This window comes from Cucumis melo, chromosome 3 (genome assembly GCF_025177605.1).
Source record: "Cucumis melo cultivar AY chromosome 3, USDA_Cmelo_AY_1.0, whole genome shotgun sequence".
NCBI lineage: Eukaryota > Viridiplantae > Streptophyta > Magnoliopsida > Cucurbitales > Cucurbitaceae > Cucumis > Cucumis melo.
In genome coordinates, this window is record NC_066859.1 from 27,608,156 (window position 1) to 27,635,904 (window position 27,749).

Here is a 27,749-nt window from a genome sequence, read left to right on the forward strand (position 1 = left end):
ATAGGCTGAAATATTATAATTTACGTAGATTTATTTAATATTGCAATTAGCCTACGGTTAACATTTTTTTTTAATGAATTTTGTTTTGAGAGTCAGTGATTAAATTAACATTTGGAAAAATGAAAAACTAAAATGAGATTAATTAGTTCAATAAAAGATTTTAAATTACCATCAGTAAAACGTTAAATACTTCAAAATAAAAAATATTCACGTAAAGCTGAGCATAATTCACATAATATAGAATTTGTAATGAACCGATAAAATTAACCCTGGTAATCAAATCAAAACAAAAGCATACTTAAGAATTTGAATGATTTAAACCCAATTAAAATCCCCGAGTCTTTTTTTTTTTTTTTTAATATATGAAACATATTGCAAAAATTCATGTTTTTATTTTGTTGTTTTTTAAATTGTATTTATCATATACTTGTAACGTAACTTTTATGTATAAAAATTATAGACATTGTTGGTACGACCCCCAACCTGAATCATCGGCGGAGGTTTGGGAAAAGCGTGGCTTCCATGCATGAATACATTCTCCCACATAATTCACCAAATCACTTTTGGGGCTTCACACATGTGTCTTAATATGGATAATTATCAACCAACCCTTATTATTCGATTCCCAATTTATCGATTATTACTACTTTTAAATATAGCAAAATATCATAATCTAAATAAATCAGAAAAGATCAAGAGAAACTACCGGTTGTTTATTAGGATATCATAATGAATACAAATAGTAAACTATTCTAATCGATGTGGTCTATTACAAATAAAATTTGGTATTTAACTATTTTTTATATATTTATTTGAAATTATTTTATCATTTAAACTAATTTTTCTTTTTATTATAATCTTTTAGATGAAAAATATCCTTCTACTTCACAAAATTTAACATCGGTAACTATGTTTATCTAAAGATTTTGTTCTCAAATACTTTATAACACAGCTTAAATAACTCAACAAGTAGAGTTTAAAATTGAATGATCTTATAATATATATTTAATCATTAAGTTAATTATAATTATTTTATATTATATTAATTTTTTTTATTCATATTATATAAAGATCAACACGAAGTTAAAAAAGTTTGAATCTTCGAATCCATATTAGATCCATCGATAGTTATCACTGTAAATAAATAATAACTTTTTTAAAAGATGCTCAAATTTTTAGTATTCTTTTTATAGTACAATAAGTATCGAACTTTTGTATAACTTATACTCGCTTGAATTGTTAATGACCTAAATAATTAACTCTATTTTATTTAAGTTTATATCCAATTAACATGCATGTATAATATCAAAAAAACTTTATCTACTTTTTTTTTCTAGGTATCCATGAAAAAGTGGTGTAAGAAAATTTGATTATCTAATTTTGGAAGAGGAGAATATTACAATGTCATGAAACAATATACATATATTAAAAGAAGCCATGAAATAATATACTGACATGCAAATACAATCCCTAAACTAATTTATATATAAAAAGTTACGTCCACTAACACGTATTTACATTATTTATTACATTTGGTTAAGAAAAAAGTATGTGATTCATTCATATATCTGTTGAATTTATTGTAAGTTAAAACTATAAAAAGCTGGAATAAATTAAACTAAGTTTTGGAGTGCGATCGACCAAAAATGATCTTTTTAACCTAATTAATATGGGTTTGATTCAAATTAAATACTACCCAGCTACAGAGATCTACCACTCATTATTTTAAACTTTAAGACACTTAATTATTTTAACATTTTACTTTAAGTTTGGTTCCTGTATGATTTTCCCTTAAAACTTTTTATTATTTAATTAGTCTTTTGATCACTTTAAATTCTTTTAAGTCTTTACTATAATATAAAACATATATTTACATTAATTTGTATTATAACTATTTAACCAATTTTGAAAGACTAAAGTTAAGATTTTTTATTAGTTATAAAAACTAAAATGGAAAAATTAGACTAATAATTAGGGAGGCAAACTTTTTTCTTTAAAGAAAATCCCTTAATTTTGAAGGGAAAATTCCAAAAGCATTATAAACTATTAATCACGCAAATAATTATTAAATTTATGTTTTTTTCTCATCATTTTAATTTTTATTTATACCTTTAATAATATGTTTTGAGATTGACTAGTTAACTAAACTCGTGCCAAATCTATTTTTTCCTTTCCTAACGTAATTTTTGTTCATTATAAAACTTTATCGATATTTTGAATAAGAATTTGTATTATTTTCTGCAATTTAAAATATTAATCATAAAAAAGGTTATATGATTATATCAAAGACACCTACAGTTGGAAGTGTTAGACTGTCTCTGTGTGTGTATACACATTGAAGATGAGGGGTTAGATTGTATATTTAATATATAAATTAGTAAAAATCAATTCAGTTTAATTTTTTAACATAGAGTGGAAATCAGTAAAAGTAACAAATCCATTCATGATGTATGACAATTCTAGCATCGATAACTAAAATAATCAAACAATCTAATCCAATTCGAATGATTTGAGTTGGATTATCAATTCATTTAGCTAGGTTAAGTTGAGTTCAAATGATCGAAAGTATTAAAAATTTTACTTAAATTAGGTGGCATCAGCATAAAATAACCAAAATCAATATTAACTTATTAATGATTTTTAAAAACATACTTTTCTATCTATGATACATCTTTTATATGACAGAAATTTATACTAATTTTATTTTCTCCCTTTATTTTTCTAGATAATTCTAAAAATACTTTTTAATAGTTACTTTGAAAAGTTAAGTTTTGAATTTGAGTTACTTATAATCTTAACTCAATATACAAGATTAAATTAAATAAATAAATATAGTAATTCAGAGTGACCCAACAAAATATTTAGTGGTTAGATTTAGTTGGTTGATTATTTAACAAATAATTATTTGGATTGAAAAAATTAAACCACAGATTAATTTCAAGAAGTGATTTAACCGAACCTTATTACCTAACCCACATAACCCGTGGCTCCTCATAGATTAGGCATCAATTTTTAGATAGTTTTGTCTTAATTAATTAAATCAATTTATGATGTATAATTAATACGTTGCTTATTTCCAAACGTTTTCTTTACACAATATTTTTTAAAAAATTAAAAATGGTAATTGCTTTGAATTATGAAACAATTTTTTTTCAAATATAATAAAATGTCAAATCTTCCCTCTCATAAAGCAAATTAATATTAAAAAAAAAAATTATGTCTATTCCTTTTACCACTCGATTATTCGGCTAAAAATTGGAAAAGAAAAAAAAAAAAGCAAAAGAAAAAAAGAAAAGAAAAGAAAAATTAGGGTTTCAGCAGCGGAATTCCATAATCACTCGCCTCAACATCGCGTGTTAAACACGAACCATTTAAATTCCTCTTATGTGCCAAGGCATCATTCTTTATAGTTGATAAGACCGGAACATCTAAAAAAGAAGAACCCCCACGCTCAACAACCCGAGCGTGTTCTAACACTCTTAATTTTTAGGGTTTCTTTTTCAACTTCACATCGCTTCGTTACGTGGCGAGTTCGTATTGGATATGTACCTCTCTTCTCTCCCTCATGTAAGTGACATGGCAACCGGCATGGGCATTTTTCTTCCAGCAAAACCTTCCTTCCCCATCCAACAATAAAAGAATAATAATAAATATAAAAACTCCCACCAACATTCTCTCTCTAAAATTCCAAAAAAAAAAAAAAAAAAGAAAAAAAGAAAGAAGAAAAAGAAATTCTTTTATTTTTATTTTTCATTCTCTCTCCTTCTCCCTATGATTTTTCATTGAGCTTCGAACATGAATTTCGTTTCATCGGCGACTGTCTAATTCCCGTACAGTTCTGACGATGCTCCGACTTAACGCCGAATGACGCCGGTTGCCGATAGCTTTCAGTAACATCTTCGCCTTTTTTCTTTTTTTCACTCTTAATTTTAATTTTTCATCTGTTTCAATTTTTATTCTCATAGTTTTAGCTTCATTTTGAGCTTAGATATTTAGGAACTTCAGCTCAGTTTTCACCGTACATGTGTTTTATTATGATTTTTTTTGAAAATATATAAATTCACTTATTATCGGAATATTTTATGTATTGTTTTGGATATTTCTCTTGGAAATTTCTGCTGATTTGTTAAATGTTCTTAAATTTTTAATGTCGCAAAACCCTAGTTCTATAATTAGCATATGAATTATTTAGTTACCATTAAACCAAAAAGAAATTAATAATTTATATGTGTGTATATATATTCTTAATACAAATGTTTTAAAATTAGGGTTTTCTTTCGTGCAACAGTTTTAGAGACTGTTATTTTATGTGCCAAATCTGAGATTTAGGTCTTTTTCTTTTTGTTTTTAAATTTAATTACAGTATATATTTTTCTTTGTCATAATAATTAACTGATGAATATGATTGGACATATATATATAGGTAGTCTTACATTTCTTGAAGGGGGAATTGTATATAGCGATGCATAGAATTAACGTGATGGAAGAGAATAATCATCATGATGGGACTGATACTAGGCCTGCAAGAAAATTTGTTCAGATTGATTCTATATATATTGATCTATTTAGCTCCGATCATAAATGTGATGGCCAGAATTGTGAACTTTTCTCCATCCGGTAAGCGTGTCTTTAAGACTTATTTTGAGATGATTCAAATGGCTTAGTTACTAAGTTGTGCATTTTCAAGTTGAAAATATTTGACGAAAGAGATCAACGGTGCACTCAAACATCTTAACTAGGTTGTCACATTTTTAGCGTATCTCTCTTAGGGCACATCATTATCTGGAAACAAATTACATTTGGGGCTCGTTAATCTGTAGTTGTTTCACGAGCTAAATTGAAGCTAGATTAGAAAGGGGGAGGGGAGTAGGACACTTTAAATTTATGAGCATTTTTCTTGAGTATAACTTAACCTAGTTAAGTAATATTATAACTTAGACCAAGAAGTTAGATGTGCAAAAAGAAAAAAAGAAAAAAAGAAAAGAAAAATAAAGAAAGCAAACTACTATTAGGTGACACTTAAGTCTTTTTTTACTACTCAACATAGCTTGAAATTCAAAGTGTTGATGAATTATATAATGAGGACCTTTCGATCAAAACGTATTTATCCAAGTTAATGGGTGTAGCTATCTTTTTAGGCAAACACAAAGCGACAATAGTTTTCCTTATTGAATCGATATCCTTGTAACAGTGGTTATGTGTCTGATATGCACAAAAAGGATTGGAAGATATGTTGGCCATTTTCTGATATTATGGATAATGGCCATAAGTCGAATGAGCCTATACCCTTGGTGCCATCTGTATTTGATCCGAGTTTCGACGCATACCAAGGCAAGATTCATTGGCAAGAGACTTCTGATAAAGCTGCAGATCAAGGTTTCCTATTTGATAGCTGTCACAACCTTGGAAAAATTTCAAATTCTTCTCCAAATGCTTCAAAACAAGATGTAATCAGTGGAAGAACAATAATGGCTGATAATGTTTCTAATTCAAGTTGTGATCAGAAGGAAAAGACACTTAATGTTGCAGATAGATCAGATAACTGCACCGGTAGGTTTTTTTCCTTTTTTGCCCCCTTCTATTTTTTTTTTCTTTTGGCATATCTTTGTTGTGTATACACATCATGAGACTGACTCAAAAGCAATAAATTAACTTTTGGGTACTCTTGATATGATGATTCATAGCGACTTATATATTCATTTGCACAATGTTAAGGATTTATGGCTCTGTTTGAGACTAGCTAATGATTGTTTCATATGGATTCAGTGTATTTATAATTCTACTTTAGTAAGATTGTGGCTACTTGAATTTCCCTTTAACAAGGCTTCTGTAATCTCTCGGTATCATCTTTATGAAATTGATCACAATCTATATCTCCTCAATATATGCTGCAAAATATTTCTTCAATTTTACGTTTTGTACCTAATAATAGTACTTCTTTCCTAATCAGGCATTTGTGTTTTTCCATAATCAGATTATTTTTGGTATCTGAAACAGTTGCTCTTATATCACAAAGTGAGCCAGGTTGTGCAAGTCATGGAGTTACTGAGATTGAGCCTGTTAGTAGAAATCTCACTCTCAAAGCAACTGAGGAAAGCCTCGCAGCACTTCAGGATGGACAACAAACTCCTGCAGATTGTCTAAATGGACAGTTAACCTTGTTGGTATCAGAGAAGGACGATATGGTAGACGTAGCCCATGGGCATCATACTGTTAAAGTTCAAGGAAATGGCGATGCATCTATGGAATCAAATGACAGCACAGTTTCGTCATCTGAAAGTGCTGAGACAGTTGGAAACAGTCCTCATAATTGCCATCTAGGAAGATTACATCGTCGAAGAACTCCAAAGATTCGCCTATTGACTGATTTGTTAGGAGATAATGGAAATATGGTAGTTAAACATGTTGAAAGTTCTCTATCTGATGGGTCTCCTGAGGCATCTGAGCAGGCAGATGTGAGGTTTACTTCCAAATGTCAGGTAATTATAGAGGAAGATGCTTCACATTCTGATCATAAAAGGGAAAGAAGGTTAGCTCGGAATGGAAAATGTAGGCATCAAGAGATTCCCTCTTCTTCCAGTGTGGATAAGCAAATTCAAACATGGATGGGCGAGATAGAAAGCTCTGTTTCTTGTTTAGGAACTGAAAATGCTCTTTCCGGAATGAAAAAGACCATAAAGGGCCCATGGTGCAGCTACAAAATGGATGGAAACAGTAGTTTAAGAAGGAAGAAAAGTAGAAAGTTTCCAGTAGTCGATCCATACTCCATGTCCTTACTGCCATCTAAAGCTAAAGATCAATGTGAAATTTGGGAGAGAAACGAAAATAGAAGTGAAGTTGCAGTGGATAGTGTTGCTATCTTTGCACATCACAATGAATTTTCTTGCAGAATTCCGCACTCAATATCATCGAATGCCATAGAATCTAAACCCAGCACATCTGGAAACCCGAATTCAAGCAACGAGCCTGTGGTTTTTGAAGGGCCCACTAATGTATTTCCATGGAACAATAGAATCCTTTGGAGGGGTTCAGTTACTCAGAAAGATGTGGAAACCATGAATAGTAGGCCTGCAGCTAATCCTTCTACAAACTACAAGAAAAATGAAAGAGAATTGCATCCTTCTCTCGACAACTATTCCAGTCCACAAAAGGACCACAAAGGAATCCGTTGTCACGGGGAAAATGAGCTGTCTACTTTTGTGCCTGAGCAAGACAACACTTCCAAGATAAGTCAATTGAATGGTAACAGAACAGGTAATCATAGAGATCCAAATTACCCTCCTCAAGCTTCAGATGTTATTTGTGGAAACGGAGTGGAAACTGTGCTGAACAGTAAAATGACCAACTTGAGAATGCCTCTTCCAAGGGACCCTCAAACAGATAATAGTCGGTCGCAGCTGCAGAATAAGGTATACTCTTCAATCATTTTATGGTTGTTGCCAGAGAGAAAAAAACAAACTTTGCATAAATTATAATGAACATGCATTAGACTTTCATACAAATGTAAATATGTTAGAAGTAATTGCAAATTATCGGTAATGGGAAATTCAACCTGTCTTGACTTCTTTGATTCGGGAAATGTTGCATAATTCGAACAATTTTGAACATATATTATATATTTGTAAGTCTATAAAGCAAGTATATTATATGCAAAGTAGACCATCTTTGGAAGCTGGATTTCGTATCTGTTTGTATTAAATACATACCTGTTGATTTTGTAAAATAAATGCTTGTTGAATTAACTGTCATGAAATCTTAGCCGCAAAGCAGCACATATATGCCTCTAAGGAAGTGATAATCCAGTACTGTCCCTCCTTAGCTCTCCCCCACCTCCAAGAAGAGGAAAGTGAAACTATATTTTCTCTGGAGTCAACAAGAAGTGAAAAACTCAGTATTGAGCTGAACAAAACCAATAAAGCAAAGAAACAAATCTATTCTCCAGGCAAAAGAAGAGAGGGATTCGAAGATATGTTTCCAACTGGCAAAAGAAGAATCTACATTCATTATTTTTATTAAGTTTGTGTTGGGTATGCTATTTAATGAGCTATCACAGATACTTAATTATGCTAAACTATGAACGGTTCCCCCACTTTGTTCCCTTATTTTTCATTTTGTGTATCTGTCCGTAGTCTTCACAGACTTCCATTTCTTGTATAAAATTTATGAACAGGATTTACACACAAGAGGCAATGGCAAAAGAACTATTGAAGCTCAGGAACCTTTGACTCTAAAGAAAAGACAGATTAACCAGAGAACGGACCAGCCATCTGACCGTGGGACTTCCGATGATATCCCCATGGAAATCGTCGAACTAATGGCAAAGAATCAGTATGAAAGACGTCTTCCTGATGCTGAGAATAATTATAAACATGTTTCAGAAACAGGAAAATTCTCAAGGGCCGTTCAAGCAAATAATTATGGCTATGTATATAGAAATGGGAGAGAACTATTACAAAAGCCTGGAAATCTGAAACAAAATGCTCAAGAAAGGAATGGAGGAAATGGTTCGATTTGTGCAAGAGAAGTTGTGGAAGCCAGGACACAGACATCAGCAAATTATTTCTCAAATATTGGGGAATCTCAATTTGGTATGAACCATCTGCAGCAGAATCATATGCTCAGATGTAACGGTTCTATTCATTCTTTTGAAGAACCATCAACTGGTATGCAATATTCTTCCATTGGATCTAAAAGAAAAATTCGTTCTGAGATTAGAAAATGTAATGGAACCACAGTGGAATCGGGTCCCTACAACTCAAAAGTACAATATTCTGAAGGATTCATAGATCATTTACCTGTTTCAGAACAGAATATAGAAGCAGCTTACATATGGTCTACTTCTCCTCTGATTCCAGATCATTTGTCCAATGGATATCAGAACTTTCCAGCTCATTCGACCGACAGCAGAAAAATCTCAAGTCCGAGATCATTTCAGATGGGAAACACAAATGCACAGAATCATCGTAATCATCACCCTACCAACCTAGAAAGGCATGGCAGGCAAAAAAGTACTGAAGCATACAGCCAGAGATTTGCAGAGAGTTCATTTTGTCGCCATCCTAATGTGGTTGAGCTTCACCATAATCCTGTTGGCTCATTGGAGTTGTACTCTAACGAAGCCATATCGGCATTGCACTTGCTTAGCCTCATGGATGCCAGAATGCAATCTAATGCACCCACGACTGCAGGTGAGAAGCATAAACCATCTAAGAAACCTCCTGTTCCTCGTCCTCAAAAAGCTGAAGAATTTTCTGCGACCGACATTTGTTTCAATAAGACCATCCAGGACATAAGCCAATTTTCATCTGCTTTCCATGACGAACTTTGTAGTTCTCCTACCGATGCATCCACTAGTACCTTCCAGCATAGTAGAGGGTTTGGAAGCGGTACCAATTTTTCCAGCCAGGTTGTCTTTAGGTCTCAAAATGGAGCAAAAATGAAATGCTCAGATTCATCTTCTTGGAGCAAAGACCAAAAGCTATCGAAGTCTCGTTTCATAAGTGGTGATGATAGAACATTTCCTGTTAATGGCATAGAGAAAGGTCTGGTAAATGCATCTAATTCTGAAGCGTTTGCGTTGGCGCACCATATGAAAAGAAACTCTGAGGAATGCAAATTGGTAGCTCCTACTCAAACTCTGCAAAACGAGAAAAGCACTTCTGAGACTGAAATATGTCGTGTCAACAAAAATCCTGCTGATTTTAGCTTGCCTGAAGCAGGAAATATATACATGATTGGAGCTGAAGAATTCAATTTTGGAAGAACTTTTCTTCCTAAGAACAGATCTGGCTCTATCTGTTTCAACAATCGGTACAAACAGCAGACGTTCATCTAGCATGATACCAAAAAACTACATAGAACAAATCAACATAAATAAATCTTGTGCAATCCTTTCTGGTATTAACCTCAAACCTTTTACTATTCTCAAACCACATTGTTAGTTTTTCAGTGGTTGCAAATACCTTGGCCTCAAGCATTTTACTCTTTTATTTCTTTCAGGAGAAGTCCTTAATCATCACTCAAGGTCGATTTCCTTAATCCGATATTTTGAAGGATCACATGGAATCAAAGCTGCATACGAAAAGTCATGCTTGGCGCAAGAAAAGGTTGGTGTACAGATCTTAAAATTCTTAGTACTATGTATATGAAGTATCCATATTCCAAAGGTAATGATATAAGTTGTTGTATTCCTGATCTTTATAGCGCCATGAACAATCATTTGAAAGGCTTGCACCAACCTTTTGGTCTCTGAATATCAGTGACCAAAAAGTTAGAATTGAAGGAAGCAAAGACTATGCTAAATTATCAGTATTGAAGTGCTAGTATTTTGACAAACAAACTCTTAAGAATTTACTAATAAGCTGGTTTTTGTTGAATGCTTCAGTATGTATTGGATGAATGTCAAGCCCTGTTCTCTCTCAGCCCTCTCCTTGGCTTGATTTATAGTGAAGAATGTTTGGAAAATCTACAGTTTTTTGTTTTTTTCTCAAGATGAATAACAATTGAGAAGCCAATTTCTGCCAGTTTAGCCATCCCTATAGCATAGCAATAAGATCTGGTGTCTCCAAGGTCTACAAGTTTTCCCCCTTTTTAGGTTGCATGTATATTATACATTCAATCATAAATAATTGACGTTAATATGTTTATTTAGCCGGTATATGATCAACCATTCCTTTTCCGTTTACAAAATTAATTCTAACAAGCCAAACAATATGAATCTTTATGTAATTTTAAAAAAGTAATAATATTTACAAAATAGAGTGTCTATCGTTAAGAAAGTTTGAAATTTTGCTACATTAGGTAAATGTTTTCCAACAATTTTATGATTTACAATAGTTCTTAAAAAATGTATGTAATGTTTTAAGAATTTTTCTATATACAATTGCATTGGTACAATAATGTTTTAAGAAATTAAAAAATAGGATAACTTTTCTTTTTTATTTCATAAATCTTACTAAGATTTTAAGAAATATAAAAATCATGCTAAGAATTTGAGAAGCAGATTCAATTAAAAAAAATTCAAATAATTACCTAACAAAACATAATCTCATGGGCTATACTAGTAAGTTAAAATTAGAAACAATGCCATATTTAACAATTAGATTCAAAGAATTAACATATAAAATATTATTTTAAAAAAATTGTAAATATAGCAAAATATATAATTTGTTAAGAATAGAAGTTTATCACTAAAAATTATATTGTAAATATTGGTTTATCACCTGCAAATTTTGTTGTTAGACTTTGCTATATCAACTTTGCTTTCTTTACCATAAACTTATGTCATTTAAAGATTAAGATAAAAACCATTCGTTTTTTATCTATACAAAAATGCCGTGGATCATTTTGAATAAACTTGTAAATGCTTATGACTGCCATTGCACCTATAAATTAAAATATAAAATTTAGTTCACGATTAAAATAAAAAATCGTCCAATTTTAACTATCGAAAAGGGTGCCCTTGTATTCATAACCCACATACTCCCAATTTTGTTTTATTTTATAAAAAACTTATCATCTAACAAATGTTTTGAAAATAAATTAGGAAAAGGTTTCAAAAGTTGTTAAGAATAAAAAAAATTGATAAAATATTTACGATCCAAAGTAAAAAACTACTGAAATGTTAAGTTAAATTGTAATTTTTTTTTCAATATTTCTACTTTTCAAAGTTTTTGTAAAATAAATAAACAAACTCCATTGATAAGTTAGTGCCGGCATAAATATATCAAAAACTGGATTATTAGAATCGTCGTTCGAGCGAGCTCCCTCGTTATTCCCAGATCTCTCTCTGTCACTCACTGCGAGAAGGGCAGAGTTGAAGTCGCCATGGTTTTGGCGATCAAGCTTTCTTTTCTTCTTCTCCTTACATTATTTTCCTCATTCGCCAACTATGGATTTTCGCTTTACGAAGATCAGGTTGGACTCATGGATTGGTGAGTTTTCATTCCTCAGTTGTTATTGGTTGATGGAATTTGTAGAAATACTTGGATTGGAGAATTTCTTATCCATTCAAATACGCCTCATGCTTGAGCTGCTAGTTATAGTTTATTTAGTTGTTTCTTTATGTATTTGTGTGTATATTTATACTCAGAATACTTGGGTTTTTGGGAATTCATTCGAGCAGGGTCTTCATTTGGATTCATTTGTTGATTTATGCTTTTATTCGAATTTTCCACCAGTATGTTAACAAAATAAGGGAGGCCCAGTTTAAGATGTATATCTAGTTTACGCCTTGTGGATTCTATTTTGACTCTAATACTGCTCGTGATGAACTTGGAATGTCTTTCATCGATTTCGTATTATCAAGTAACTGCTTTGCTTTTAGTTTTTAGTTGAATTTTAATAGCTTTTAACTGGTAATCCGTTCTATTTGTAAATAACCGATCCCTCGATTGCAGGCGTCAGCAGTACTTGGGAAAAGCGAAGCACGCATTGTTCCATTCTTCGAAATCAGGGCGAAAGCGTGTAGTGGTATCCACAGAAGAGAATGTAATTGCATCACTTGATCTTCGGCATGGCGAGATTTGTGAGCTCAACATTTCTTTAGCATTTTTTTCTTACTGGGTCAACCAATAACAAAATGACTTGAAGTTAATTTGGAACTGTCTTGAAAAACTGTTTAATCCCCCCCGATAATTAGCAAAGGCTATCAATTCTGTCCAGGATTTTCCTCTTATAGCCCATAATATCTGGGAGGATCAGAGCCAATTATTTAACATCTAAGTCAAGAAGTCAAGTTTTTACATGTGAACAGTTTATGTTTTATGCGACCTACCTGTAAGAACAAGCTTGCATAAAAGAAAATTAACACAATGAAATTCTATTTATGTTACTAAGATTTGGACAATCCAGTTATTTAAAATGATTCACGGACTAACTGAGTCGTAGAAAGAGTACAATGATGCATCTGGATGTTAAATGATCAATAAATATCGATGTGGTAGTGTTGACTTTCATTTTGAAAACAGTTCATTTGAAGTCTTACTTTTTAATTGTATCTGTGCAGTTTGGAGACATGTCCTTGGCCCTAACGATCCCATTGACGGAATTGAGTTCGTTCTTGGAAAATGTAATGCCCTCACATACACATATTCTATTTGTAGAATATTTCTCCAGATCATATTTTTTTGCTGTTATGAACCTTTATTTGAATTGATTATTGTGTGCAAAGGAAATTTCACTTGGAGTTATTATTCAAAGCATGTGAAGCATGCTACACCCCCCCCCCCCCCCCCCCCCCCCTCACTTTTAATTTGCCGGCTTAGATTACTTTTATTCTGTTACTGTGTTCCAATCCTTGTGACAATCAACCCATGTAGATTTAATGCAGTTGTTTTTCCCCCTAAAAAATGATTGTTTCATGTCAGCTTATGACTTCTCGGCTAACCTGCACCTGAAGATCTTCAATCTTACTCAAGTCCTCTATACTTACCCTTGATTCCAGTGTCCTCTGCAGTTCATGAATTCTCCTTATACTGTTCTACTAAGTTCTTCCTCAAGAAGTGGAGTGTGGAAAAAAATATTAAACTTGGAACACCTTCATCACAACATGAGTATTCTTGTAAAAGAAATGTACTCTTTAATGGTTGTTGATCCATAATTGTTGCTCAATAGCAAAATTGTGAAGTTTGCTTAGCTTCTTCTATCTGTTGCCAATAGTAAATACCAATTATGCTCACATTTGGTCCTTTATGTCTGTTGAAATACCAATTAAGTATTACAATACAACTTTTAGCTTTAGTATAACTGTTGAGTGTTTAATGATGTAATTTCAGATGTTGTTTCTCTTTCATCGGAGGGGAATTTTTTAAGAGCGTGGAACCTTCCTGATGGGCAGATGGCGTGGGAGTCTTTTCTTCAGGGCACCAGTCCATCAAAGTCACTTCTATTGGTTCCAGTAAGTGGATATCACCTAAGGATTTGATTTTTTATTTGCTGCTTCTTGTTGGCATGCATTGTTTCTCTTCCTTATTGAACAAAATGTTGTATTTGCTGAATTTGGTTCTTTCATACAACTTACAAGTATCTCCAGTGGATCAACTGGTGCTAAATTAATTTCTTCTGCATTTTTTTCTCCAGTAACTATTTGGTTAATTTAAGACATAAAATTTACAGAAAAGTTTGAAAGCCAACCAGGAGACTGTGATTCTAGTTTTCAGTAGAAGCTGTCTGCATGCTGTTTCCTCCCTCGATGGTGAGGTTATTTGGAAGATTGACTTAACAGAGAACAGGTATTTCATCTGTGGGGTTGGTGCTAGATTTTATGTTCTTTTGAAAAATGAAAATCACAGTGCCACTAATAACATTATTGATTTTATCACTGTTTCAGTGTAGAAATTCAAAAGATCATTCAGCTTCATGACAGTGACATCATTTATGCTGTGGGATTTTCAAGCCCAACCCAGCTTGATCAGTTTCAAATAAATGTTAAGAGTGGAGAGTTGCTGAAGCACCAGACGGCAACATTTTCTGGTGGCTTTTCTGGAGAATTAGTATCAGTTTCTGATGATGTGCTTGTGACCGTGGACACTGCTAGGTCAAATCTTGTTATAATAAACTTTAAGAATGGGGAAATTGGGATTCTACAGTCACCTATTGCGCCTGTCATCGATGAATTTTCTGGGTTAATGGAAATAGTGCCTTCAAAGCTTTCAGGTTTACTTGCTGTTAAAGTAAATTCTCTTTTAACATTAGTTCGAGTAAAAGGTGAAGGTGAGTTGGAGGTGGTGGATAAAATTCCCGGTCAGGCAACTGTAAGTGATGCTCTCTTGGTTTCAGAGAATCAGCATGCAGCTGCTTTAGCTCATCACGAGGGAAGTCATATGCATCTAACTGTCAAGCTTATTGATAACTGGAGCACTAGTTTTATTGACGAAAATATAGTAATCGATAAGCAAAGAGGATCTGTCCAGAAGGTTTTTTTAAACTCCTACATTCGGACAGACAGATCTCATGGATTCAGGGCTCTGCTTGTCATGGAAGACCATTCGCTGTTGTTAGTACAACAAGGTGAAATTGTGTGGAGTAGGGAAGACGGTCTTGCCTCTATTGTAAATGTTGTGACATCTGAACTGCCTGTTGAAAAAAAGGGTGTTTCTATAGCAAAGGTGGAGAACAATCTTATTGAATGGTTACAGGTATGCAACCCTTTCGAAATTGTATGAATTAAATTAAAGTCATAATGTTTTTCAAAATTCTAAGTTAGTAATTTTGGTGACTGCTACTTGGTGGTTGTTACATTGAATATTTTATTATTTTTCTTGCTTTGGCTAGTTATTTAAAAACGAAATGCTGGTATCTCTTTAAATGTTTCCTCTCTGACAAGTTGTCCTTGTTTCTGAAAGGGACATTTGCTGAAACTCAAGGGAACTTTAATGATTGCAAGCCCTGAGGATGTGGTAGCCATTCAAAATATGAGGTTAAAGAGTTCTGACAAAAGCAAAATGAGTAGGGACCACAATGGATTCCGTAAACTGCTGATTGTTCTAACTAAGTCAGGAAAACTCTTTGCCTTGCACTCTGGAGATGGCCGTGTCGTATGGTCTCGATTACTGCAACCTTTCCATAAATCAAAAGATTGTGCTCCAAGATGGCTCAATATTTATCAATGGCAAGACCCCCACCATCGTGCTATGGATGAGAATCCATCTGTACTTGTTGTAGGCCGTTGTGGACAAAGTATGGATGGACCAGGTTTGCTTTCGTTTGTTGACACTTACACGGGGAAGGAGATTAGTTCATCAAGCCAGACTCACTCGATTGTAAAAGTTATTCCACTTCCATTTACTGATTCAACAGAACGACGCCTCCATATTTTAATAGATGCTGAGGGTCGTGCTCATTTGTATCCACAAACTTCTGAAGCTATTGGTATTCTGCAATCAGAATTTTCAAACATATACTGGTATTCTGTTGAGGCTGACAGTGGCATCATTAAAGGGCACGCATTAATGAGAAAGTGTGTTGATGTAGTGGACGACTACTGCTTTGAGAGCAAGGATGTATGGTTAATTATGCTTCCATCGGATTCAGAGAAAATCATTGCGAGTGCTACAAGAAAATTGAATGAGGTAAGATACTTTACTTTTGTGGGTTTGTCCCATGATATTTTTCTTTGTATGGTCTATTTACCGAACATTCATTTTGGTAATGCTGCTTAAAATTTCTACAGTTACTTCGGGTTGCGGTCTTCCATTCAAAATAATGATAAATTTTTTTATACAGATTGATTTTGATGGGGGAAAGAGTGAGAATTACAAATGTATAAAACGCCCTTTTAATTGTTTCCTGAATTTCAATGACCGTCAAATTAGATTTACTTGTCGCCTCCATGATTTCTATGGAGAATCTGTAATATATCAATTGTAACAGTTATTATTATTAGGGAAACTTGCAAAAACCATCCTGAATTTAGAGTTTGTTACTACGGTCCCACACTTAAAACTTTCCATTTTTTATCAACTGAACAAAATTGTACATACTACCAGTGAACTATTGGGTTTGGTACAAGTTTATTCTTTTTGCGTTTGCTCGTTAATTACTTTGATTGAAAGACTAGTTTCTCAGTTGACATTTTAATCACCATCATTCACCACTTACAAAATATGTGGTATAGTATAATAGTATCTGAAGATACACATACTCTAGGAGTCTAACCTTTAAATGTGAGTTCCCGAGAAACATAAACCCCTAAAAATATTAACTAGAAGAGATTAATAAATAGTTCTTCATGTCTCTTCTACTGTTTTCCTCATTTTAATGCAATATCATTAACAAGGAAACAGCCAAACTCATGCAACTCGCTTAATGGCCAAACTAACTGACATCAATACAATTGATCTTGTGTGTTGCTTGTTCTCTTGTGTTGAGAAAATCTCCTGTAATGTATTGTCACGGGTTTTTGGAAGTGTTTTAAACAAATATATATGTATTTTTATCTTCTAGGTGGTTCATACGCAAGCCAAGGTTGTAGCAGACCAAGATGTGATGTATAAATATATATCAAAAAATCTTCTCTTCTTGGCAACTGTTGCACCAAAAAGCAGTGGTGAAATTGGAACTACAACCCCAGAGGATTCCTGGTTGGTGGTATATCTTATTGATATTGTAAATGGTCGTATATTACATCGAATGATCCATCATGGTTCAACGGGTCCAGTTCATGCTGTGAGTTATCCAACCTATTTGTTCACTTCTTTCATCGTGAATCAATTAAATTTTTCTCAATTTTTTTCACATATTTAATGTTATGTAGGTATTTAGTGAGAATTGGGTAGTCTATCACTACTTCAATCTCAAAGCACACAGATACGAGATGTCAGTTGTTGAAATTTATGATCAATCTCGTGCGGTATGTGAATGTATTGATGCTCTATTACATGATTTTCAGTCCACTTATTTGACAACATGTGCACGAGTCAATTTATTTTACATGGAATCCACTGGACAATTTATTTACACGTAAATTTATTTTGCAGGACAATATTGATGTTTGGAAGCTTATTATTGGAAAGCATAACCTGACTACGCCAATTTCTTCATATTCTCGACCTGAAATTTTGGCTAAATCACAATCCTACTTTTTCACTCATTCTGTGAAAGCAATATCAGTTACCTCAACATCTAAGGGTATAACATCAAAGCAGCTACTGATTGGTACAATAAACGATCAGGTTGACGTCTGAATACTTGATTGCTTAATTTTTGATCCCCATTTAGATTACTGTATCTTTTGGAGATGTATTTTCTGGTTGTGTTAAATGTGAGTTGTTGCAGATTTTGGCTCTTGACAAACGATACTTGGATCCTCGACGATCTATCAATCCCTCACAAGCTGAGAGAGAAGAAGGCGTTATACCTCTTACTGATTCCTTGCCTATCATTCCTCAGGTATTTGTCTTATTTTGCCCCCTATAAGAATTTGCTTCTTGCGGGTTTTCCCCATATTGAACCAACATCACAAATCAATTGTAGATCTAATTTTGTTATATTGTTTTTTGGCAATAGTGTTTGTGTCGAAATCATGGGAAAGCCAAATGCTTACCAATTCAATTACTGAAAGCGTTAAGATAATGCTAAATTCACAAACTACTGTTAGAATTAGTTAATGGCATTATGATATTAGACTATATTTACCAATCCGTTATGACAATTTATACTATTGTAATGTCATTCTATTGATTGCTCAATAATGATGGTCTCAATCACAAACTTAATTGGATTGCTTTATCATGTTTACTTAGAATTACGAATTTGCAACATCTATTGTTACTGTTACCGTTATCGTTTAACTCTAACAGTAACGATAATGATAAGGGTAACGATAAATGTGACAGATTCCAAATCTTTATATTGTTACAGTAACGATAATGATAAGAGTAACGATAATGATAAGAGTAACGATAAAGGTGGTGGGTCCCACATAATAATCAAATATAATTTGATTGATAACCCTCTCCTCCACAATCGTATTACATTTTTTTATGGCGGTTTTCAAAGTGGAGGCCCACATTTCATCACGATTATATAATGCTGTTAAACAGCAAGCATAAATAAATGGGGACCGGATTACATTTGCAAGGAAGCAAACATGGTCTTAGCGTTTTACCTAGAAAGTAGAAATCCTTGAGTTAACAAAGTAGTTGGATGCTGGAAACGCCAATGTGGTATAGTCATGATATTTTGGAGAAAATCTACTTTTGGGCTGCAGGGCTTTGTTAGGGTAATTCCTCTCTTCTTTAAGCTGACACCATCATTTTTGAACTGGGTTGTTTTTGTGCAGACCTATGTGACGCACGCGCTTCAAGTTGAAGGTCTCCGAGGCATCATGACCATTCCAGCCAAATTGGAGTCGACAACCCTCGCATTTGCATATGGAGTTGATCTCTTCTTTACCAGGATTACACCCTCGAGGACATATGATTCGCTAACCGAAGATTTCAGCTACGCACTGCTTCTCATTACCATTGTTGCTCTAGTGATAGCCATCTTTGCTACATGGGTTTTATCTGAGAGGAAAGAGCTACAAGATAAATGGAAGTGATCTACAGTTCTGTTTACTTCAAGCTCTAACATATTCCTGGATTTTATCCCTTGGTCTCGAGGGACGGAGGAGGCTAGGTTAACAGAGAGATGGTCGTCAACCCTCCCTTCTCTCTTTCTCGATCTCAAAGAAACTAATTTTCATTCAGGATAGTTTACAAATCCACCATGTACTTCTTATTTTAGGCACCCCAAGCTTTAGTCATCCTTCCCAAAGTTCGTCACCGTCACTATTTTTGCTTAGATTTATGTCAATTAATTGTTCGGCTTATAGATGAACAGTGTTTTGCTAGATTCTTTACCTTCCAATCTTAAGTTTGTTTTTGTAATGACACATATATTGACTGACCGTTTCAGGTGATAAAAGTTCAATTTTTGAATTTATCCCCATCCATATAAGCCTTTACTTTTACTTTTTTGTTTCATAATACTTTCAATTAAATTTATTAATAACCGACACCTTGGCTCATTTGAATATTTTATTAGAATAATTATAATGCAGCAAAGTTTATAGACAAAAAAAACTTCTAAGGCGTATTTCCAAGTGACAAGTAATACACCAATTTGGCCACTATTCGTAATTCAAATGGTTTCTTCCACTTCTGAATTCCAAATAATTCAAAATAATAAGATTCAAGGTCATTTTTTCAATTTGCTCTCCATTTCTAAGTTCATAGTCTTCGCAGCTTCATCTATGTTAACTACCAATTAAAAGACTTCTTTGGCCTCTCTGAAGATTAATTTAAACCTCCTAATTATTTCTAACTCTTATTAATTTTGTTATATTTTTAATTTTTAAAAAATGTTTTCCTGTATAAATACTTTAAATTTAATTATTATTATTATATTTGCAGCCAATCGTTGGAAAAATGGTATAATTACTCGGTAGAAAAGTGTATTTTAGCAAATCAACTTCAAGTTGTTCTTAAAATTACTACCGTGAGAAATCATGAGGTTTACCATAGTAATGGGATATTTTTCCTAATTTGATCGGAGAATCCGAATGAAATTCAATTTCATGCAACGTCTGAGTCGAGATATAAATATATATGTGTATATAACTCGATTTCGGTCGAATTCCTCTTGCTCTATTTTGGGCAATTGAGATGGAAGCAACTGCGTGCAATCTACCCTTGTGCGGAATTCATCACTGTTCTTCCAGATTAGTGGAAGCTCAAGCTGGAAGACCCATGTTTGGAGTGGAGCTTCCTCTATCTTTGAAGTCCAGTAGCTCATTTCGTCTTCGTTGGGGAGGTTCTTCGAAGCTGGAGCTGAAATCCAGATCGACGAGTATACGAGTATTGGCTTCGAGCTCGAATTCTGTGTATGAGTCTTCTGCGTCATTGAAAATTGAGAAAGATGATGATGGAGGTCTTGTTTGCCCTCCTGGTTACCGGCCCACACCGGCTAATCGCGAGCTGCGGACTCCTCACAGCGGGTAAGTGTTGTTTAAAGTCTCCATGCAAGAAGGTTCATATCTAGCAATTGCATGGTCGCGGCGGCTTTCATTGAATGTATCTGTGAAACCCCGCCCCCCCCGTTTTGTATCCATGCACTGTTATCATCTGCAATTTAAACACCCGATGATCGACTACAGCAATCAGGCTCCATTTCATGAACTGTTTGTTTATCCTCTGTTTTGGCCGTAAACAGATACCTTTTTTAAGCATGAAATATTCAATTATTAAGCCCGGTAATTATTGGGCGTTCTTGATTTGGTAGATCAACATTTTGAGCTGGTTGAGTAAGATTTATAGGGAGTCTTTAGTCCACTGATTTCATAAGTGAGTTTGCACATTAATCGAGGAATGACCTCACATTGACTGTTTATTGTTTATCAACCGACTCCTTTTACCCCTTTTCTTTCTTTTGCACATTTGTTGAGGGATTCCATCTTACAACTCTATTCCAAAAGAAAACACCCCCTCAGCTAATTGCCTGATTGCTATTCTTTTGGGGTAAAAGAAACAATATCTTATTCATTGTTGAAGAATGAACTCACAAAGAAAGACCGAAGATTAGCTTCCAACTGCCCATAAAGTCAAGCAAGGTTGTAAAAATAAAGATTTTAACCAATGTTATTCATATGGAAGAAAAAAAGGAGATTGTTCAGATATGCTTTAGGAGTTCTTTTCCATCCACCTTTCTGTGCTATAGGACTTGAAATTAAAAGGATGACAATCATTTATTTTCTTTTCATCCCTCCTCCTTACAAATGACCTCACATTTATTGTTCATCAGTAATTGAACAAGTTTGAATGTTCCTTTGTTTAAAGGTAGAAGCCATTTTTGCATCTCTAGCATGAATATTGCATTCAACGTTTGACTTGACCAGTTACAATTTCTAGACGAGCATTTGCACTCTTTGTAACCTTGATTTTGTTATGTGATTTGAGCTCAATAATGATTCTCATTTAGAACTTAGCTGCATCAAGCAATTGGTTGACCTCATATAACATGAATCAGGTATCACTTTGATGGGAGTACTAGGAAATTTTTTGAAGGTTGGTACTTCAAGGTATCAATTCCACAGAAGAGGCAGAGTTTCTGCTTCATGTATTCTGTTGAGAACCCCGCATTTCCTAAGAAATTAACAGCAGTAGACATCGCACAACATGGACCTAGATTTACAGGAGTTGGAGCACAGATTCTTGGTGCTTATGACAAATACATATGCCAATACTCTGAAGAGTCTCAAAACTTTTGGGGAAGTAAGTTTTGACACCAAATGTATCTTCTTTTCTCAGTTTCCTTTACAATGCTTCCTTAGTGAGATTTGTGTATATATATTTTTTTAAAACATAAGATCTCATTTCATGAACTTGTATTTAGGCTTGTTCATCATGCCTTGATTCTCAGAATTCTTTTTTAAAAGACTCGTCAACCTCTTTATAGGCTACGGTATAAAGATATCTTATTTATTTTAAAAGAAAATGGGACTAATGCTGGGTGTTTAATGCATAGGTAGGCATGAACTGAGTCTGGGCAACAGTTTTGCAACTAAAGGAGGGTTTAAGCCTCCAAACAAGGAAGTCGATCCAGAGGTTGACATGCTTTTTTAGATTGTATTGCTTCATTTTATCTGGAGAGTTGTTCTTTTCTTTCTCTCTTATACAAGTTCTATTGATGCATGTATTTCTGTTCTATTTCGAAAAGAAATTGGTCAGATTGGAAGCTCTCCTTGCTTCAACTATTGTTGTTTCTGGCAGAGATTGTAAACGGTTTCTATTGACTTATGGGCAACCCTTTTTCCAGGAGTTCAATAAAAAGGTAGTGGAAGGTTTTCAAGTGACTCCACTTTGGCATCAAGGATTTATTCGTGATGATGGCAGGTGTGCTCTCTCTCTCTTGTACACTTATGAAGTGTATGATACCGTGTTGAGGATTTTTTGTTTTCTTACTTTTTGAGAAACAAAAGATATCATTCAAACAGCACCACTTTTTGGGGTTTTTCTGGCTTCTTTAGATTGAATACAAACTCAAAATACAGTTCAAGAAGGCCTAGAAACTTGAATGGAAAGCAGCCACTCTTGAGGAGTTTTGGGCTCTTGAAAAGAATGAGATGTGAGCTCTTACCATCGTGCCTTACGAGAAGCATAGAGTTGGATGTTGATGAATTTTTTCACCCAACCACACCAAATTATAGTACAAAGCGGTTCAAAGTTCGTCTTATAGTTGATTCACCTAGGCTTATGGATTAAAATAGTTACCTCTGGCTTGGTTTGAAAATTTTACAAATGTATTGAAGCAAGATTACTATACTCAATGTCAAATTGACACCCTAGTCATCAAGTAAGATTATTGTGTTAATAAGATATTTTGGTATTATTTTTACAAGAAACATGCCGGAGGAAACTATCCAGTTCACCAACATGGGCTCAACTCAACTAGCACCAGTATATACCTTAGGATAAGAGGTCCTGGGTTCAAATCCCCCCACCCCCAAGTTGAATTACAATACCTTTAAAATAAAATAAAATTATCCAGTTCAAGCAAGAGCAACTTCTTTCAAAGAAATTTGTAATGGTATATCTAGAGCTCTTGGATGAAGATATGCAGGTTACTTCCTCTGCGTGGAGAGTTTTACACCATATTTTTTCTAACACACTATACTTTCTCATTAATTCAGAAAGTAGGTCCTTTCTTGTCGGACCCCTCTGATAGAACACTAATATGTGTTTGTATATATTGATATAATTCTCAGGAAATTACAGAAGATAATTGATACTTCAATGCTTAATATCCAGACAAGAACAGTTGAACAATTCTATGAAAATAAGAACAAAATGAAATACCGTAAGAACCCTCTGCCTCCTTTCTCTCAAGAATCTTGGCAGCCTAAACCTCACAAAATGAATTCCCCCTTCTTCCCTCATCAACTTCTAATTTATAACTATGTAACTGCTAAATATCTAATTACCCCTATATCCCTATCCTATACTAATATAGGTATCTAACATTTGATAAGACCCCGCATCCCTACACCTTTAGGTTGTGTTCATTTATTTTTGGTTGGATATATGATGCTCTAAGTTTCCCATAAAACTTTAATACACATACATACTATATATATAAATATCTTCGTGTTTCTGCATTAATACGATGGAATCTGATGCCAAAGTACCTTTATTCATGAAAGTGTTCTCCCTTCAGGTTAATCTATGAACTCTATGCTAAAAGAACTCGTCGACTTTTCAAAAATTATCTTATTTTTAGATGTCATGTGTTACGGTATTACCGATCTTTGAATCTTCTTCCTGCTTATATGGAATGGAAGAAGAGCTTTTGAGTTATTCAGTCAAAAGGAGCTTGGGCTTCTGTGACTTTATTGGGAATTGCACGACTTGCTTTTCAAGCAGTTGAGATAAATGTTTTTTGGCACTAAAATAATTGTAACTTGGATTCCATCTTATTATTGGGACACTGTTTGACAGCATTCAATGACAGGACAAACTATTTGGAAACTGTAAAAACTGCTCGTTGGGAATACAGTAGTCGCCCAGTTTATGGCTGGGGAAATGTTGGATCTAAGCAGAAGTCAACAGCTGGCTGGCTTGCAGCCTTTCCAGTATTTGAACCTCATTGGCAAATATGCATGGCAGGCGGGCTATCTACAGGCATGTTCAAACCTATAATCACTTTACCTTGGAAATTTGTGTTTAAACTTCAAGTGTGGCACAATATATAAATATATATTTAGAACACAAAATTTTCTCTCCTATCACGGTGCTATATATACATATATTTATAGCACAGTGATAGAGGAGATTTTTCTCTAGGAGGGTAGGTGGTTGGGAGATAGATCCCTCCACGCTTTTTCTCTCATTTGGATCATATATTGTTGGCGAGGAACCACTTGGTGGCAGATGTGTTGTCCATTTCTCAGACCTATTCTTCATCCATGTCAGGGTTCCAATGTTCTTTGTTTGATAGGAAAACATTGGATATTTTTGCCCTTATCTTGTCGATTAAGGAATTCTATTGTAGTCTCAGGAGAAGGATGTTCGTATTTGGATCTTTTGTCCTTAGATGGCTTCTCTTGCAATTCTTTGTTTTGCTCTCTGATCAATCCCTCTCTCTCTAGTGGTATCCTTGCCTCATTGTGGAAGTTGAAAATTTCAAAGTAAAGTTTTTTGTGTGGCAGGTTTAAAACCCTTTTCCTAAATTGTTTTAGTTCTGTTTGTGTCTGGGTTACGGCTTCCGTCTCTTCTATTTGTATGTTTCATTTTTTTCTTTTTTTCTCCTTGTAGCTCTGCTCATCTCCTAAGAAGTACCAGTTGGTGGATTTGTTACTATACATCGTGCTAAAATCTTTCATTTGAATGTATAAAGTAATAAATAATGAAAATATTTTCTCATATCGCGCATCTTTCGCTCTAATTATGTATTTTTTTGGAAAAAATTTAAAGTGAGTTTCACATGTTTTCTGAACTTTTCAATATGAATTGCAGGTTGGATTGAGTGGGAGGATGAAAGGTTCGAGTTCGTAAATGCCCCTTCATACTCTGAGAAGAATTGGGGTGGAGGATTTCCCAGAAAATGGTTTTGGGTAAATATTTTGCTTTGTAAAAGTTCACCACCCCTTCCCCGATTGCAGTACTTGAATTTGGACAAGAAACCTAGGAGAGGTGAATTTTAATGTTAGAGATTCATAAAAGGAGGTCAATAAATTGAACTTTTAGAGATTGAGTTCGTTTGTACTCTCAAAAAGTAAATCAAACACCATCTGTATATTTAATGGGAAGCAGTGCACGATATTTTCATCTATACTTCTGTAGTATATTGCAGCACTTTGTTGCTCTCCTGACTCGAATATTATTGAACCTTAGCTGCTTTTTTAAATGCTGCAGGTTCAGTGTAATGTTTTTGAAGGTGCTCGTGGAGAAGTAGCTCTTACTGCTGGGGGAGGGTTGAGACAACTTCCCGGATTAACAGAAACCTTTGAAAATGCTGCATTGGTACTATCCTGGGGCTCTACATTGCAGTTTCACTCTTTTTATACTCTTTCTCTGACACACGGAGTATTCTTGTTATGGAATCAACTATAAAAGATAAAGATAAACCATAAATAGTAGAGGAACAATAATAAGATTTATGTGTTTCACTGACAATATATTAACTATGTTCACGGGTAGTAAGAGAATAGTTTATTATTAGAGAGAAAATATCAAATTAAAGATTTAGAGGTATCTAGGATTAAAGAGTTTATATAGTGAACTCCTCTAAACCTTAAAGCCTGAAGTTGAAATTGTAAATAATGTGAATAGTATTTATACAACTTAAAGAGGATCTGGACCTCGACTCGTAGATGACAGATTTAAGGTTCTGACAATTGTTGTGTAGGGAATGGTCTCCCCAAACACCCCTTATGTTTTAACTCTACAATTGTGATCTCCCCTCTCTTTATTCTTAGGCAAATAGAGAAAGAGAGCAGGGTCGTGGATTTATGGAATTATGCTTGAAAAGGTAGGAAATGTGGGGTTGGATGGCCATTTTAACCGACTAATAACGATATTTGTGATATTTTAATTGTTGTAGGTTGGAGTTCACTATGATGGAATTTTTTATGAATTCGTGCCATGGAATGGGACTGTTAACTGGGAAATAAGTACTTGGGGCTATTGGTATATTGCTGCTGAAAATGAAACCCACAAGGTAAATTATGCATCTTTTAGTTCCAGTCTTGGCCCTTCTTTGTGAAATTATATAATTCTCTATTCGTGTTCAAGTACAAACTCTTTTAGCGAGTAAGCAACAATGTTGCAAATCAAGTAATTAAAAGACCCTTTGAAGACTTTCTTTTGGAAGTCAGAAAATTATGCAGAAAGTAAAGATCCTTTCCAAGTACTTGAGCTCGTCTTTGCACAGGTTGAATTAGAAGGAAAAACAGATGTGCCTGGTTCGCCCTTGCGTGCTCCTACATCAGAGTGTGGCCTTGACACAGCTTGCAAGGATACGTGTTTTGGTACATTGAAATTGCAAATATGGGAACGGAGGTTTGATGGCAGCAAGGGCAAGGTGACAGTCTTTTTTAGTCTTATGTGCTTTAACTGTTTCCATTACTCTTTTCTTTCAGTTGGCTTGCATTTTCACATTGTATACAATTCAAACCCCACCGCAATCGTAGAGAAGTTATCTAAATTACAAAATAATATCTTGTTCCTAAGACACTGCAAAGAAGAATTAATTTATACTCTTGAAAAAAAAACTTTAGAGTGACAAAATGAGCTTGACTCAGTGGTATTGGCATGCGCTCTATTCCTAGAGGTTAGGGTTCAATTCCCCATCCTACACTTACTATACTAAAAATAAAACCCAAAAGTATAAGACTTATCTTCAAAACCCTCCTTTTTTTTTTTTTTCATACCATTACTATAAACGTTTCCATGCAGACATGTTATATGTGTACAAGCATAGAGAAATTACTAAGATAGCATCCTTCATGGAGTTCTTTCACTGGTTATAAATCCTGAAGGGGGTTAAAATCTCGTTTTAATAGTCAGTAAGTACAATTCTTGTTATCCAGATTGTACTGGATGTCACAAGCAACATGGCAGCACTGGAAGTTGGAGGAGGACCTTGGTTTAACACATGGAAGGGAGAAACTACAACCCCAGAAATTCTTAAGCGTGCTCTTACAACACCTATAGATGTGGATCGAGCTTTTAACTTGCTTCCACTATTCAAACCCCCGGGCTTGTAGCTGATGCATATCCATGCCTTGTGAATTCACTATCGATTTCGTGTGAGTTCGAGCAACCTTCGTGACATACAGACTAGTCCCTTGAACCTCCCCAAACGCCTTGCAAAGCACTGCTACTCGTCTATGAAAGGGTTCAGCTCATTTTGAGTTAAGAACATGTGAAAATATTTTGGGTACCGACCTTAACATTGAATAGTATATATAGTCATCAATTCTTGTGGAGCTTAGGACTAGGAGAACTAATTTGCTGAATATAGCAAAATGAATCCAAATATTTACCAAATATAGTAAACTAAAAAATACATATCGATTTTTATCCGTGTCTATCAATTATTTAATCATTTACAATAATTTCTCTAATTTTCTTGGTTAGACTGTTAACTTTTATAATTATTAAATCACATCTTCTCTTTGTGATTTTAATTTTATTGCTTAAATATAATTATCAACCCTTATACTTATTAGCAACGTGTGTAACTATAAACTTGGCTCATAAATTGACACA

General features: G+C 34.1%; 3 protein-coding genes across 7 annotated transcripts; all 3 read left to right on the forward strand.

Annotated features, from left to right (window-relative positions):
* The first annotated feature begins 3,595 nt into the window (after positions 1-3,595).
* On the forward strand, positions 3,596-10,464 carry LOC103488193 (protein EMBRYONIC FLOWER 1-like). 4 transcript variants are annotated; one of them, XM_008446806.3, is made up of 6 exons: positions 3,596-3,890; positions 4,424-4,617; positions 5,192-5,550; positions 5,998-7,409; positions 8,171-9,897; positions 10,000-10,464. In XM_008446806.3, the coding sequence occupies exons 2-5, from the start codon at positions 4,463-4,465 to the stop codon at positions 9,833-9,835; spliced, it is 3,591 nt and encodes a 1,196-aa protein (XP_008445028.2). In that variant the 5' UTR covers positions 3,596-3,890; positions 4,424-4,462; the 3' UTR covers positions 9,836-9,897; positions 10,000-10,464. The 4 variants fall into 4 exon arrangements, with proteins under 4 accessions (XP_008445028.2, XP_050938209.1, XP_050938210.1 ...); XM_051082252.1 differs by having other exon boundaries at positions 3,664-3,890; positions 5,220-5,550; XM_051082253.1 differs by lacking the exons at positions 3,596-3,890; positions 4,424-4,617 and having other exon boundaries at positions 5,402-5,550; positions 5,975-7,409.
* A 1,244-nt stretch (positions 10,465-11,708) lies between these two features.
* Positions 11,709-19,425, forward strand: LOC103488192 (uncharacterized). 2 transcript variants are annotated; one of them, XM_008446805.3, is made up of 12 exons: positions 11,709-11,933; positions 12,399-12,526; positions 13,007-13,069; positions 13,776-13,897; positions 14,116-14,231; positions 14,330-15,137; positions 15,345-16,070; positions 16,945-17,166; positions 17,255-17,350; positions 17,478-17,672; positions 17,776-17,889; positions 18,782-19,425. In XM_008446805.3, the coding sequence occupies exons 1-12, from the start codon at positions 11,827-11,829 to the stop codon at positions 19,040-19,042; spliced, it is 2,958 nt and encodes a 985-aa protein (XP_008445027.1). In that variant the 5' UTR covers positions 11,709-11,826; the 3' UTR covers positions 19,043-19,425. The 2 variants fall into 2 exon arrangements, with proteins under 2 accessions (XP_008445027.1, XP_050938211.1); XM_051082254.1 differs by lacking the exon at positions 11,709-11,933 and adding an exon at positions 12,169-12,306.
* Positions 19,426-19,963: 538 nt separating this feature from the next.
* LOC103488188 (tocopherol cyclase, chloroplastic) lies at positions 19,964-27,604 on the forward strand. The gene is made up of 10 exons (XM_008446800.3): positions 19,964-20,479; positions 21,508-21,752; positions 22,006-22,085; positions 22,297-22,373; positions 23,989-24,158; positions 24,993-25,090; positions 25,392-25,499; positions 26,080-26,196; positions 26,410-26,559; positions 27,068-27,604. Exons 1-10 carry the CDS (start codon positions 20,148-20,150, stop codon positions 27,242-27,244), a joined length of 1,554 nt encoding a protein of 517 aa, XP_008445022.1. The 5' UTR covers positions 19,964-20,147; the 3' UTR covers positions 27,245-27,604.
* Positions 27,605-27,749: the final 145 nt, after the last annotated feature.

Bases quoted from the DNA above. Each gene is read 5' to 3' on its own strand.
- LOC103488193 (XM_008446806.3), top strand. From the start codon at position 4,463: ATGCATAGAATTAACGTGATGGAAGAGAATAATCATCATGATGGGACT. The intron at 5,551-5,997 runs GTAGGTTTTTTT...TATCTGAAACAG, and splicing joins TAGATCAGATAACTGCACCG to TTGCTCTTATATCACAAAGT. The intron at 7,410-8,170 runs GTATACTCTTCA...ATTTATGAACAG, and splicing joins GGTCGCAGCTGCAGAATAAG to GATTTACACACAAGAGGCAA.
- LOC103488192 (XM_008446805.3), top strand. From the start codon at position 11,827: ATGGTTTTGGCGATCAAGCTTTCTTTTCTTCTTCTCCTTACATTATTT. The intron at 12,527-13,006 runs GTGAGCTCAACA...GTATCTGTGCAG, and splicing joins TCTTCGGCATGGCGAGATTT to TTTGGAGACATGTCCTTGGC. The intron at 14,232-14,329 runs GTATTTCATCTG...TCACTGTTTCAG, and splicing joins ATTGACTTAACAGAGAACAG to TGTAGAAATTCAAAAGATCA.
- LOC103488188 (XM_008446800.3), top strand. From the start codon at position 20,148: ATGGAAGCAACTGCGTGCAATCTACCCTTGTGCGGAATTCATCACTGT. The intron at 21,753-22,005 runs GTAAGTTTTGAC...TTTAATGCATAG, and splicing joins GTCTCAAAACTTTTGGGGAA to GTAGGCATGAACTGAGTCTG. The intron at 24,159-24,992 runs GCATGTTCAAAC...TATGAATTGCAG, and splicing joins GGCAGGCGGGCTATCTACAG to GTTGGATTGAGTGGGAGGAT.